The sequence below is a fragment of the Erythrolamprus reginae genome, chromosome 8 (assembly GCF_031021105.1).
Source record: "Erythrolamprus reginae isolate rEryReg1 chromosome 8, rEryReg1.hap1, whole genome shotgun sequence".
Classification (NCBI taxonomy): Eukaryota; Metazoa; Chordata; class Lepidosauria; order Squamata; family Dipsadidae; genus Erythrolamprus; species Erythrolamprus reginae.
This window is the reverse complement of record NC_091957.1, coordinates 52767081-52782672: the sequence shown is the minus strand read 5'-3', so window position 1 is coordinate 52782672 and position 15592 is coordinate 52767081. Positions and strand designations below refer to the sequence as shown.

The window sequence follows — 15592 nt, the reverse complement described above, 5'->3', positions numbered from 1 at the left end:
AAAAGCAACATGAGAAAATATTATTTTACTGAAAGAGTAGTAGATCCTTGGAACAAACATCCAGCAGACGTGGTAGATAAATCCACAGTAACTGAATTTAAACATGCCTGGGATAAACATATATCCATCCTAAGATAAAATACAGAAAATAGTATAAGGGCAGACTAGATGGACCATGAGGTCTTTTTCTGCGGTCAGACTTCTATGTTTCTATGTTTCTAAAAGTATCATTTTAAAGGAATACACAAAATTCTTCATAACAAGGAAAACCTTACATCATGTAAATGGACACCTAACATCAAAAATGTCAAAAGCACAACAAAGAATGTTCTTTCTGCACCAACTCGGGAAGCTCAAACTGCCCAAGGAGCTGCTGATACAGTTCTACAGAGGAATCACTGAGTCTGTCATCTGCACCTCTATCACTGCCTGGTTTGGTCCTGCAACCCAAAAAGACTGACACAGACTTCAAAGGATAATCAGAACTGTAGAAAAAATAATTACTGCCAACCTGCCTTCCATTGAGGACCTGTGTACTGCACCAGTCAAAAAGAGGGCTATTAAAATATTTACTGACCCCTCGCATCCTGGACATAAATTGTTTCAACTCCTACCCTCAAAACGACACCATAGACAACTAGACACAAGAACAGTTTTTCCCTGAATGCCGTTACTCTGCTAAACAAATAATTATCTCAACTATGTTAAATTATTCACTGTCTGTATTACTATTACTATTCTCATTATTTTTCATGAGTGTATCTTGTCTTTTTATGTACACTGAGAGCATATGCATCAAAGACAAATTTTTTGTGTGTCCAATCACACTTGGCCAATAAAGAATTCTATTCTATTCTACTCTACTCTACTCTACTCTACTCTATTCTATTGCAGTAGTTGTAGTTGGAAATAGGTCTTCAGTAGGATAAGACCCAATAAGAAAAAAACCAGCATTTCTTTCGTAAAACAGATGTTTTATTGGTTGCAAACTGTCTTGATAATATCTGAAATGGTTTTAAAATATAGCTATCCCTTAAATTCCTTTGATATGAATTCTTCCTCACAAGCACCAAATTGAGATCTAAATATATTGTGGGCTTGAAACAGGGGTCGTTAAAACTTGGCAACTTTAAGACTTGTGAACTTCAACTCCCAGCATAGCTGGCTGGAGAATTCTGGGAGTTGAAGTCCACAACTCTTAAAAGTTGGCAAATTTGAAGAGCCCTAGCTTAAAATTTTAAAATTCAGGGTGTATATTTCCCGGATTTCTGGGGCATTGTTTTAAGGTTCAAGGAACCTTTCCAAAGAAAAAAAATCAAAATTAAAAGTTCAGTTCTGCGAAGTCAGGTCTCTACCCGGATTAAATCCTTCCCTGGAAGGGCAGAAGTAGCCAGGAGGGGGCAGGAGATAATTTAAAAAGCAGGGAAAAGGCCAGACCTATATTCTATCTAGTCAGTGTAACCTGATCAACCCAGAGCCAAAAATAGAAGCAGCTTTGGAAAACATGTCTATCCGGCTATAGAAACATAGAAACATAGAAGACTGACGGCAGAAAAAGACCTCATGGTCCATCTAGTCTGCCCTTATACTATTTCCTGTATTTTATCTTACAATGGATATATGTTTATCCCAGGCATGTTTAAATTCAGTTACTGTGGATTTACCAACCACGTCTCCTGGAAGTTTGTTCCAAGGATCTACTACTCTTTCAGTAAAATAATATTTTCTCATGTTGCCTTTGATCATTCCCCCAACTAACTTCAGATTGTGTCCCCTTGTTCTTGTGTTCATTTTCCTATTAAAAACACTTCCCTCCTGAACCTTATTTAACCCTTTAACATATTTAAATGTTTCTATCGTGTCCCCCCTTTTCCTTCTGTCCTCCAGACTATACAGATTGAGTTCATGAAGTCTTTCCTGATACGTTTTGTGCTTAAGACCTTCCACCATTCTTGTAGCCCGTCTTTGGACCTGTTCAATTTTGTCAATATCTTTTTGTAGGTGAGGTCTCCAGAACTGAACACAGTACTCCAAATGTGGTCTCACCAGCGCTCTATATAAGGGGATCACAATCTCCCTCTTCCTGCTTGTTATACCTCTAGCTATGCAGCCAAGCATCCTACTTGCTTTTCCTACCGCCCAACCACACTGCTCACCCATTTTGAGACTGTCAGAAATCACTACCCCTAAATCCTTCTCTTCTGAAGTTTTTGCTAACACAGAACTGCCAATACAATACTCAGATTGAGGATTCCTTTTCCCCAAGTGCATTATTTTACATTTGGAAACATTAAACTGCAGTTTCCATTGCTTTGACCTATGTAGAGTGTGTTATTCCTCTTTTCAGGTGTAGCCTCTTTTTGTAGGGTGGTGTGGGGCTGCACAATTCATTTGAGATGATCTGTACTATGCCCTGCCTCAAAGGCAGATTGGAGGGGGGGGAGTGATGAAAAAAAAAGATACTGATAATTTGGATGCATCCTATACTCTGAATGTAGCTTCCCCCCCCCCCAGCCCTAACTAGCTGCTAACGATCTTCCCAGCTCTTACCTTGCAGGCTCTTTCAATATTTCTTTCTGCAAAGAATCTTTTCCAAGCTCTACGTCTTTGCAGGGTTTTTTCATTGCTCGAATTTACTCTGAATAAGTTTCTTTCTAGCCCTAATCAGGTGATAATGATGTTCCCAGCTCTTACCAGCTTGTTTGTTTGTTTGTTTGTTTATCTATGTATTTGTTTGTCTATTTATTTATTAGATTTCTATGCTGCCCTTCTCGAAGCGACTCAGGGCTTGCAAGCTCTTTCATTATTACTCTCTGCAAAGAATGTTCTCTTAAGACTTTTCAGGATTTTTTTTCATTGCTGTAACTGGCTCCAAATAAGTTTCTTTCCAGCCCTAAGCAGGTGTTAACAATGTTCCCAACTCTTAACAGCTTGCAAGCCTTTTCATTGTTACTCTCTGCAAAGAATGTTTTCCAAGCCCTACGTCTTTGCAGGGTTTTTCCCCCATTGCTCTATTTGCTCCGATTCTTTTCCCCAGGTGCTAACGATGTTCCCAGCTCTTACTGGCTTGCAAGCTCTTTTATTGTTACTCTCTCCAAATAAAGTTTTTTTAAAGCCCTAACCAGGGGATAAAATAATGGACTGGCTAAGGATGCTAGCCAGATGAAAACCTGCTAAGCCAATTCTTTCCCCTATTTTCCTCCCTCAAAACTAAGGTGCGTCTTATACTCCAGTGCGTCTTATACTCCGAAAAATACAGTAAGTGAAAACCACCCCTGAATTCGAGCACCCAACTCCGGCATTGTGCCACCGAGAGGCCTCTGGCTCTCCTCTGAGGTTCTTCAGATGATTTGTGGAACCTTAGACAGCTGGGAAGCTGATCCCGCAGAATCCCGCCCGCTCGGCCTTGAATGAGCACAGGGGGATAAATATAGCCAAATCTGATTCCCTGAACTTTCGAGAGCGATTCCAACAAAGTTTCCATGGTTCCGTCTGCCCACCTGTGACTGACAGGAGCACGTTTGCTCGGACAGTCTCTGCTCTCCATTCAAGCCCAACGGTGTCCCCATGGTCTAAAACCTGATGCCCAGGTTTTGCCTAGACAGAACCAGGATGGGACTGCTTTCTCTAAGAACGGTTCTTCTCCAGGAAACTTCTTAGCCTACCTCAATGGTCTTTGATGGACAGGCCTCCTGAACTCTTATTTAGCCTTGATTGCATCATGTCACTCACCAGAGGAAAGCAATCCCCATTTTGACAGTTGGCCAAAGTGCATTTCTCTCCCCACTGGGCAACATTGGAAGAGCAACAGGCAGTAAAGACGTCCCAAAGTTTCAACCGTCGAGTTTTGGGATATTCTCCACCTGTTTTTTATACGCGAGGCTCGATGGTTTTCATAAAGAACCTCGGTTGAACTTTGTGGAGCCTGGAGAAGTGGTTTTAATTGTGCAGCTGGCTTCTCCTGCTAATTCTATTTTTGTCTTTGGTGGTTTTATTTTCTGTCGTGTTGTTTTTTTTACAAAACCATGGCTTCAACAGATACCACTGGAGCTTCCACAGATCTTCACATGAACCAACTCCAAACCCCGGTAAGTTTAAACCTTACTGGGTTTCGATTCTCTTCCCTCGGTCACCACACATTGCTAAATTTAATAGATGGAGACCTGTTGCCCAAACTGCACTGACTACCTTTTATCTGGGCTTTGCAGATGCTCCTGGTTTTGAATATTTGGAAGGAGAAAGGAAAAATACGAAGGATTGGGCGTAATTAGGCAGATGGTATCATTGTTTGTTGAAGAATAGGAAGTAGAAACATAGAAACATAGAAGATTGGCGACAGAAAAAGGCCTCATGGTCCATCTAGTCTGCCCTTATACTATTTCCTGCATTTTATCTTAGGATGGATCTATGTTTATCCCAGGCATGTTTAAATTCAAATTTGACAACCACGTCTGCGGGAAGTTTTTTCCAAGCCTCTACTACTCTTTCAGTAACATACCGTAATATTTTCTCATGTTGCTTCTGATCTTCCCCCCAACTAACCTCAGATTGTGTCCCCTTGTTCTTGTGTTCACTTTCCTATTAAAAACACTTCCATCCTGAACCTTATTTAACCCTTTAACATATTTAAATGTTTTGATCATGTCCCCCCTTTCCTTTCTGTCCTCCAGACTATACAGATGGAGTTCATGAAGTCTTTCCTGATAAGTTTGATGCTTAAGACCTTCCACCATTTTTGTAGCCCGTCTTTGGACCTGTTCAATTTTATCATTATTTGTAGATGAGGTCTCCAGAACTGAACACAGTATTCCAAATGGGGTCTCACCAGCGCTCTATATAGCGGGATCACAATCTCCCTCTTCCTGCTTGTTATACCTCTAGCTATGCAGCCAAGCATTCTACTTGCTTGGTTGACTGATGTTGTGGTTGATTGATGTTGTTTTCAATAATGAAATCCAAAATATGGCCAATTTCATTGAGGCATATAATAAACTGGGACTTCACGGATTTAAGATGACAATTTGAACATGGTTTGACTCAAGCATTCCTGCCCATCCATCCCCAAATAACTCTCATTCTCTAGATTCATGCATGACATTAAACTAGAGTTTATTTTAAAACACGTGATTGAATAAAACATGATTTGCCGGGCTGTGCACAACATGTTAAGACATAAACCATGATTTACAAATGAAAGTGGCTAACTAAACCTTCCCTCCCTGGGCTACATTTAGAGAGATTTCAAGTAAATGTAATTGCAGGAACATATGTCCAGAATTGCAATGTCAGTATTTGTGGCATGACAGCATCAGTAAAATTAAATTGCTTTTGGCAGCCGTCTTAGAAAGCTTAGAACTAAGACGCCTTAAACAAGTTCTAAGTATTGCCCACAAGATCATATGCTGCAATGTCCTGCCTGTCGGCGACTACTTCAGCTTCAACCACAACAACACAAGAGCTCACAACAGATTTAAACTTAATATTAACTGCTCCAAACTTGACTGTAAAAAATATGATTTCAGTAACTGAGTTGTCGAAGCGTGGAACTCATTACCGGACTCCATAGTGTCATCCCCAAACCCCCAACACTTTACCCTTAGATTATCTACGGTTGACCTCTCCAGATTCCTAAGAGGTCAGTAAGGGGCGAGTACAAGTGCACTAGAGTGCCTTCCGTCCCCTGTCCTATTGCTCTCCTATATCTCCTATACCTTTTTTCTATTCCTATATCTCTTCTTCTATTCTTTCATTGATATGTTCTATTACTATACCTTCTTTTCTATTATTTCTCAGATATATTTTACTATTAGTATCTCCTCTATAACCTTCATCATGTATTTTACTATGTGTATATAGATATATACCCACTAAAACCCTCATTGTGTATTGGACAAAATAAATAAATAAAATAAATAAAATAAAATAAATCTCCGTGTGCCTATCAATCTGCTTTCCTGAATATTGTAGATCTGACCAGGATAACGATGTGCTACACAGTGTGGCTTGTACTACGTGATCCTTTTAATTGTAGCTTGTTGACTGTGTAACCATTTTGCATAGAGCCCAAAATTTCAGTGCTAAGCAAGTGAGACAGCTGTTAAGAGAATTTGGCCTTATTTTACGTCCCTTTCATGCCACCGTGGTTAGTACATTGCTGCCGCTGTGAAGATTGCGAAATGAAACTGGTTTCTCCCTTAACTTTATTTGTCAAAAGTTCAGAAAGCTAGATGACATGACCTCAGAATGCTGTAACTGTCATAAACATCAGTTAGTTAGTTAATAATCTGAAGGCTTGCCACACTATCTATAGAAGGCCTGATGTTTATGAGAATTTGGCAGGGGTGATTTTCACCAGGGAGCAGATACAGCCACAAAGTATTATTTTGAGTGGTTCAAGGACATCCTAGATCCACCCACCTGGCCGGAAGTGGAAGGAGGACTGGCCACACTGGCACAATCTGAGTGGGCAATGGGGCAAAGTTTGTGGGGGGGGGCACACAAGCAATGTGAACTTTCAATTGGGTGGTTTCCCAGCGTTGGTGCCAGGATGACTTGAACTCTGATGTTACCTGGAACCTGGACAATTAACCTAAATCTACTTGATGTTCTTAGCGCACATGAAAAGGAAAAAAAATACATTCATCAAGAATCATGAGGTGCAACCCTTAATGATTGTCAAAGGGCAATCAGGAAATACACCTTTGCCAGCACTGAATTTTGGGGCCACTCAATTTTAACATCTGCCCAGCCTATGACTGAATATGACAGGATAAATGTGGAGGATTGGTTTTTTAAATGAATTGGGGTTTTAGAATATAAATCGTGCAGAACGCAGCTGCGAGAGCAATCATGGGCTTTCCCAAGATATGCCCATGTTACACCAACACTCCGCAGTCTGAATTGGTTGCCGATCAGTTTCCAGTCACAATTCAAAGTGTTGGTTATGACCTATAAAGCCCTTCATGGCACCGGACCAGAATATCTCAGGGACCGCCTTCTGCCGCACGAATCCCAGCGACCGGTTAGGTCCCACAGAGTTGGCCTTCTCTGGGTCCCGTCAACTGAACAATGTCATTTGGCGGGACCGAGGAGAAGAGCCTTCTCTGTGGCGGCCCCGACCCTCTGGAACCAGCTCCCCCCAGAGATTAGAATTGCCCCCACCCACCTTGCCTTTCGTAAGCTACTTAAAACCCACCTCTGCCGTCAGGCATGGGGGAATTGAGATACTCTTTCCCCCTAGGCCCTTACAATTTCATGCATAGTATGTCTGTATGTATGTTTGGTTTGTTATATTAATGGGTTTTTAATCATTTTTAGTATTTATTGGATTATTATTGTACATTGATTTATTATTGCTGTTAGCCGCCCCGAGTCTCCGGAGAGGGGCGGCATACAAATCCAATAAATAAACCAACCAACCAACCAACCAACCAACAAATAAACAAACAAACAAACAAACAAATAAATAAAATAAGTTAGTTTTCTATATGCTTTTAGTATTGAGGTTCTTAGAGTATTTTAATATTAGATTTCTTGTATGTCTTGTATTTGCTTTGTGGCGAGCCGGACTGAGTCTCAGGTGAAGGGCAGCATAGAAATCTAACAAACAAACAAACAAACAAACAAACAAACAAACAAACAAACAAACAAACAAACAGAAATAATCAATGGTAGTTTGAGGAGAGGAGAATGACAACTTATGAAGTTCTTGCTGCTTTCTGAGCTTGGTTGCTTGTTTGAAGACTTTTCATCACCCCACTAGGTAACATTATCAATGCTAGAGGGGAATGAGGGTTTTTTTGGAGTGGGGAGGAGGAGGAGGAACAGGAGAAGGAGGAGGAGGAGGAGGGGAAAAACAACTATGGGGTCCTTGCTGCTTTCTGAGCTTGGTTGTTTGCTTGCAGACTTTTCATCACCCAACTAGTTAACATTATCAATGCTAGAAGAGAATAAGGGGATTTGGAGTGGGGGGAGGAGGAGGAGGAGGAGGAGGAGGAAGGGAAAAACAACTAGGGAGTCCTTGCTGCTTTCTGAGCTCGGTTGTTTGCTTGCAATGTTTCATTACCCAGCTAGTTAACATCATCAATGGTGGAAGGTCTTACGCATAAAACTTATCAGGAAAGATTTAATGAACTCAATCTGTAGAGTCTGGAGGACAGAAGGGAAAGGGGGGGACATGATCGAAACATTTAAATATGTTCAAGGATTAAATAAGGTTTAGGAGGGAAGTGTTTTTAATAGGAAAGTGAACTCAAGGGCAAGGGGACCTAATCTGAGGTTAGTTGGGGGAAAGATCAGAAGCAACGCGAGAAAATATTATTTCACCGAAAGAGTAGTAGATGCTTGGAACAAACTTCCAGCAGACGTGGCCGGTAAATCCACAGTAACTGAATTTAAACATGCCTGGGATAAACATAGATCCATCCTAAGATAAAATACAGGAAATAGTATAAGGGCAGACGAGATGGAACAAGAGGTCTTTTTCTGCCGTCAGTCTTCTATGTTTCTAGAAGGCAATGAGGCTTTAAGAGAGGAGGAGGAGGAGGGGAGATGAAGGAGGGAAAAGGTGCATTCCTCTGTGTTTTCTGAGCTTGGTTGTTTGCTTGCAGATATTTCATTACTGGATGAGGTATCATCAGTGAGAGAAAGGAGTGGGGGTTTCAGGGAGGAAAAGGAGGAAGACTGTGGGGTCATTTGGTGCTCTGCGAGCATGGTTATTTGCTCGGAGACGTTTCATTCCCCTACTAGGTTATCTCATCAAGGCTAACTGCCGTCACCACTCAGCTTTGATGGTGTTTCCTTTATTGAGCTATAAAACATCTACAGGCAAATGTTGTGGTTAGCTCTGGCCCAGCTCCTACCCCAAAGAATGTGCAGGTGGATGTGGGGGAAACATCCACATGCCACAGGCCTGTTTTGCTCCCGATGGAATCTGCCGATGAAGCCTCGTCTGACCAAGGAAGCATGAGTGACAGGGAAGAGGAGAGTTTGGCAGACAGCCCAGGAGATCAATCATCTGTATCTTCCCTGGATTCTGAACAAGAATTAATGACACATCCACACATACGTAGAGTGATGCATAGGAGACAACAACTGAAGGATTATTACAAGAGAAAATGAGGCCACCTGTGGTTGGGTGGGGCTGCTGTAATTAGTGTTACAGATAAAAGCGCAGCTTGGTATTTTAGCCTCATGGCAGTTTATCTGATTCATTGTTTCGTCAAGATCGTGGTTTTTGTGCTGTTCAAGATTGTGTGTGGACTCTCTGGACTTTAGAATTGGGCTCAATTTCCCAGTTATTGGGTGAACAATTGGATTGCATTTAACCTGTGCCTTGTGTGTACCAGAAAATCCCTTTGACATTTAAAAAGGGAGCTGTTTCTGTTTTTCTGTTTATAAAAACATTTGGGTTTTCCTTTTATCGTATGGTGTGTGTCTTCCTGGACTAATTACCCTGTAATTATAGGCGGTTGAAACACCCCAAAAAGCAGGCAAACAACCTCAAATCTTCAGAGAGCACCAAGGACCCACAATCTTCCTCCTCCTCTTCCTCCCCCCTCTCCCCTTTGTCTGATGGAGTAGTGCTGGAAATAACAAAACTAAAGAATGGGGGGGAAAAAACCCTTGCTCCGTTGGGTTCTTGGGTTGAGGGATGCAGTAATCTATTTATTTTATTGTTTTGTCAAGTATGTATTGGTAGTATACAAAGATATAACAATGTTTATATACATGATACTAGTAAAAGAAAACATTAGGACAGTGGACGGAAGGCACGCTGGTGCATTTATGCACGCCCCTTACTGACTTCTTAGGAATCGGGAGAGGTCAACAGTGGACAGTGGGGAAAACTTTATAACTCAATAGAAAAGAAAAAAGAATTGAATTAATGTTTAAGAAAAAGAAAGAATCATTGAAAAGAGAATTGTAACATATTAAGTTGATTGAACTTGTGCTCGTTTTATGTTTGTAAGTATGTTTGCATGTTTATTTCTGTTTTGTTTTTCATTATTAAAATAAAACAAAAAAAACCAACCAGTGGATAGTTTAAGGGTAAAGTTTTGGGGGTTAGGTGAAGATACTAGTGAGTTCCATGCATCAACTCCTTGGTTACTAAAGTCGTATTTCCTGCAGTCGAGGTTAGAGCAGTTTACTTTAAGTTTGTGTCTGTTGTGTGTCCCTGTGTTGTTGTGGTTGAAGCTGAAGTAGTCATTGACAGGAAGGACGTTGTAGCAGATGATTATATGGTTGTGTTTAAGGCAACGTAGTTCTATGCTTTCTAAAGTCTCAAAATGGGTGAACAGTACAGTCAGGCGGTAGGGAAAGCAAGTAGGATGCTTGTCTGCATAGCTAGAGGTATAACAAGGAGGAAGAGGGAGATTATGATCCCGCTATATAGAGTGCTGGTGATGAGACCACATTTGGAATACTGTGTTCAGTTTTGGAGACCTCACCTACAAAAAGATATTGACAAAATTGAACGGGTCCAAAGACGGGCTACAAGAATGGTGGTAGGTCTTAACCATAAAACGTATCAGGAAAGTCTTCATGAACTCAATCTGTATAGTCTGGAGGACAGAAGGGAAAGGGGGGACATGATCGAAACATTTAAATATGTTAAAGGGTTAAATAAGGTCCAGGAGGGAAGTGTTTTTAATAGGAAAGTGAACACAAGAACAAGGGGACACAATCTGAAGTTAGTTGGAGGAAAGATTTATTTTATTTATTATTTATTTATTATTTAGATTTGTATGCTGCCCCTCTCCGCAGATTCGGGATCAAAAGCAACATGAGAAAATATTATTTCACTGAAAGAGTAGTAGATCCTTGGAACAAACTTCCAGCAGACGTGGTAGATAAATCCACAGTAACTGAATTTAAACATGCCTGGGATAAACATAGATCCATCCTAAGATAAAACACAGGAAATAGTATAAGGGCAGACTAGATGGACCATGAGGTCTTTTTCTGCCGTCAGTCTTCTATGTTTCTATGTTTCTAAACCTAGGATTGTAAGTCTAGTTGCGTAGGGTGTTACTTTAAGTTTGTATCTGTTGTGTGCCCCTGTGTTGTTGTGATTGAAGCTGAAGTAGTCATTGACAGGAAGGACATTGTAGCAGATGATTATATGGTCGTGTTTAAGGCGACGTAGTTCTATGCTTTCAAAACCTAGGATTGTAAGTCTAGTTGCGTAGGGTCGTCTGTTGTGAGTGGAGGAGTGGAGGGCTCCTCTTCATCTCAAACGTTTATGTAGGTCCGCCTGCCCTCATTATTTGAGTATTCACAAACCTGCAGTTACCGAAGCGTCTCCCTTTAAAACTTCTTCCCAATTTGGAAAAAAAAAGATTTGATAAGGAGCAATGATGACACAACGGAAACTTTTCCGCCGACTCCGGAGATTAAAGCCTTCGTTGTTTTTTTCCCCTGACAAATGGAATTATTTTACTGGGAACGAATGATGGACCAGGAAAGGGAGGAGGGGAGGTCGGTGGGGGGAAGGAAAGAAATGAAAACAACAAGCAAAGTAGGCTAGGACATTTTGCTCACGGTGTGTTTGGGGTTTGCTTTGTCATCATTCCAGGGAAATAAGGATGAAGAGAGAAACCAGCTGGAATCAGAAGAAGAACAAAAGAAAGAACAAGCGATGGGGAAGAAAACGAGAGCCGAAAGGATTAAAGCATTTAAAACTTTCGTTTGGAATCCAGATACCCGGGAATGTTTGGGCCGGTCCGCTCGGAGTTGGAGTAAGTTAAATTTATCAATCATCGTTTCATTTCCTAGAAGGATGAAAGTTCTATCTAGTGACATAGGGGAAGGTTTGGTAGGGAAGGTTTGCCTATTTGCCGATGACTCTAAAGTGTGCAATAGGGTTGATATTCCTGGAGGGGTCTGTAATATGGTAAATGATTTAGCTTTACTAGATAAATGGTCAAAGCAATGGAAACTGCAGTTTAATGTTTCCAAATGTAAAATAATGCACTTGGGGAAAAGGAATCCTCAATCTGAGTATTGCATTGGCAGTTCTGTGTTAGCAAAAATTTCAGAAGAAAAGGATTTAGGGGTAGTGATTTCTGACAGTCTCAAAATGGGTGAGCAGTGTGGTCGGGCGGTAGGAAAAGCAAGTAGGATGCTTGGCTGCATAGCTAGAGGTATAACAAGCAGGAAGAGGGAGATTGTGATCCCCTTATATAGAGCACTGGTGAGACCACATGTGGAATACTGTGTTCCGTTCTGGAGACCTCACCTACAAAAAGATATTGACAAAATTGAACGGGTCCAAAGACGGGCTACAAGAATGGTGGAAGGTCTTAAGTATAAAACGTATCAGGAAAGACTTAATGAACTCAATCTGTATAGTCTGGAGGACAGAAGGAAAAGGGGGGACATGATCGAAACATTTAAATACCTTAAAGGGTGAAATAAGGTTCAGGAGGGAAGTGTTTTTAATAGGAAAGTGAACACAAGAACAAGGGGACACAATCTGAAGTTAGTTGGGGGAAAGATCAAAGGCAACATGAGAAAATATTATTTTACTGAAAGAGTAGTAGATCCTTGGAACAAACTTCCAGCAGACGTGGTTGGTAAATCCACAGTAACTGAATTTAAACATGCCTGGGATAAACATATATCCATCCTAAGATAAAACACAGGAAATAGTATAAGGGCAGACTAGATGGACCATGAGGTCTTTTTCTGCCGTCAGTCTTCTATGTTTCTATGTTTCTGTCCATGCTGCATCCGTGTGCATCATGTTGCTTTAAAAAAAAAAAATTTGGATGAGAAACCTAACATTTACGGTTTAACGCCAGGAATCCATCCAGGGGGGCATAAATATGGAGCAAAATTTGCATTTATTTTGGTTATGAATATATTATTAATTTGCTCCTGGTAAACCAGGATGAAGAAGGATTGCAGGAATTGGGTATGTCTAGTTTAATGAAAAGAAGGACTTATATTTCCATAACTTACCTTCTTGTAATAAATTAGGGTGGCATATTGCTTCGATTGGAGAAATCTATTCTGGAATTGTTAAAAAGAGATCTTTTTTTATGTAAATCCATACTTCCGGTAGTGACTTTCTAACTATATGCCTCTTAAAATATGAATGAGTTTTATACTTATCATACCATACAAAGGCATGCCAACCTAACATTAAATCATGTCCTTCCAGATTCAATAATCTTCTATTTTCCAAAGTTAACCATTCCTTAATCCATGATAAGGCCGCAGCTTGGAAATATGATTTCCAGTTTGGTAGGGTGAGCCCGCCTCTCTCTTTTATATCTTCTAATGCACTTGGTTTTATTCTCGCTTTTTTCCCTTGCCATATAAATTTTTTAATAATCTTTGTTAATTCTTTTAAAAAAATTCCCCCCGGGTTAATTGGAATTACCTGGAATAAAAAAAATACTTTGGGCAGGATATTCATCTTGATTGTCAAAATTCTTCCAAGTAGAGATAATTGTAAATTATTCCATATTTCTAAATCCTTTTTAATTTGACCTAACAGTTTTATATAATTATCATTTTTTAAAGACATGGATTTCGCAGTAATCCAAATACCAAGATACTTCACTTTCTTTGTTATTTTCATATTTGTCAAGTTTTCCAGTTGTTTTATCTGTGATTCTGTCATATTTTAAATTAACAATTGCATCTTACTTTTGTTAATTTTCAAGCCTGCCACAATTCCAAATTCTTCTATTTGATCTATTAAGTTTAGTATTGAAGTCAGGGGCTTTTCTATAATAAAAACAACATCATCAGCATATGGCTGGATTTTATAGATTCTTTTTTGATTTCTAATCCTCTAATATTCTTATTTGCTCTTATTTTTATTAGCAAAGTTTCCAATGTTAAAATAAATAACGAGTGAGAGGGGGCAACCTTGTCTAACCCCTCTTTGTATCTCTAACCTTTCCGTTTGATCATTATTTAATATAATTTTGGCTGTTTGATTCAAATATATAGCATCTATTAAATTTATAAATTTAGTGCCAAATTTCATTTTGTTTAATTGTAATTTCATATAAGTCCAATCGAGGTTATCAAAGGCTTTCTTTGCGTCCAGAAATACCAATGCCATTTGTTTTTCTGGGTGATGTTCATAAAATTCCAATGTATTAATAATTGTCCTCAGATTGTTTTTTATTTGTCTGCCTGGCAAAAATCCATTCTGATCTTCACGGGGTCAAAAAAAAATTCATAGAATGAATGTCTTGCTTAGCGACAGGTGTTGGGGAGTCGGTTGTGCTCGTAAGTTGAGGACTGCCTGCATTCACAACCATAGGGGTTCACTTGTGAAAACTGTGGTAAAACAGGGTGAAAAAAATTCACGGAACGAATGTCTCACTTAGCGAAAGGCATTGGGGAATCATTTGTGGTTGTAAGTTGAGGATCGCCTGCATTCACAACCACAGGGGTTCACTTGTGAAAAATGTGGAAAAACTGGGTGAAAAAATTCACGGAACGAATGTCTCACTTAGCAACAGGTGTTGTGGAGTTGGTTGTGGTCATAAGTTGAGGATCGCCTGCATTCACAACTGCAGGGGTTCACTTGTGAAAACTGTGGTAAAACGGGGTGAAAAAATTCACGGAAAGAATGTCTCGATTAGCGACTGACATTGGGGAGTCGGTTGCGATCGTACGTTAGAGACTGCACAACACAAACAATGGCCGGGATTCGTTGAACAACTGTGACAGGAAAATTCATAAAACGAGGCAAGATTCCTCTGAAATGTTTTGCTTAGTGACAGAAATGGGGGGGGGTTGGTGGTGGTCGCAAGTCGAGGACTCCCCGTATCCCAATCCAATGGGCCCGTGTGAGCCGCTCCGTGCTTTGCCAGCAGCATCCCTGTTGTTCGTCCTGCTATGATGGTCCTGCCTTGCTGTGTTCAAAGGAAGGTTCCCTCCGGGCCTTTCTTGACTGCAGGCCAAAGAAGCTGGCGGGTCCAAATTAAGTTTTGTTTTTCCCCCCTCAGCGGCTTCCCCCCCTCCCATGTCCTGTCCCCACGGCCGGCCGGTTTGTTCCCAGACCTCAAAATTCCCCGTAACGTAAACACCTTAGGAACGCAAAGGCCAGAAGTCACAGCTGCGCTCAAAGCCTGTCCTGGAAAATGCTTTCGGGTTCCTGCTGGGAAATCAAAATAGGCCAAGAACCGTCCATGGGATTGACTTTCATGCATTAGTATTATTTTTTTTAAAAAAAGAAAGAGGCCTGGGCTTTATTCTCCTGAGATGAAGCCTTGAAGGGAATAAAGGAGTCGGAAGGGACCCTTGGAGGTCTTCTAATCGAACCCTCTGCCCAAGCAGAAGAATTTATACCCCTAAGGACAAAATGCTTTTCTGATAGCTTCTTAAAAACCTCCAGTGATGGAGCACCCACAACTTCTGGAGACAAGTTGTTCCACTGGCTAATTGTTCTAACAAATAAATAAAATAAATAAATAAAAATAAAAATAAATAAATACATTTAAAAAATAAAATAAAAATAAAATAAAATAAAATAAAATAAAATAAAATAATAAAATAAAATAAAATAAAATAAAATAAAATAAAATAAAATAATAAAAATAATAATAATAAAATAAAATAA

At 40.1% G+C, this 15592-nt stretch overlaps 1 protein-coding gene across 1 annotated transcript in view; it reads left to right on the top strand.

Annotated features, from left to right (window-relative positions):
- ATP1B4 (ATPase Na+/K+ transporting family member beta 4) overlaps positions 1-15592 on the top strand; it is a 41428-nt gene that overhangs the window by 15098 nt on the left and 10738 nt on the right. The window contains exon 2 of the mRNA XM_070759900.1: positions 11579-11741. Coding sequence (XP_070616001.1) covers positions 11579-11741 — 163 coding nt within the window. The remainder of the gene's footprint in view (positions 1-11578; positions 11742-15592) is intronic.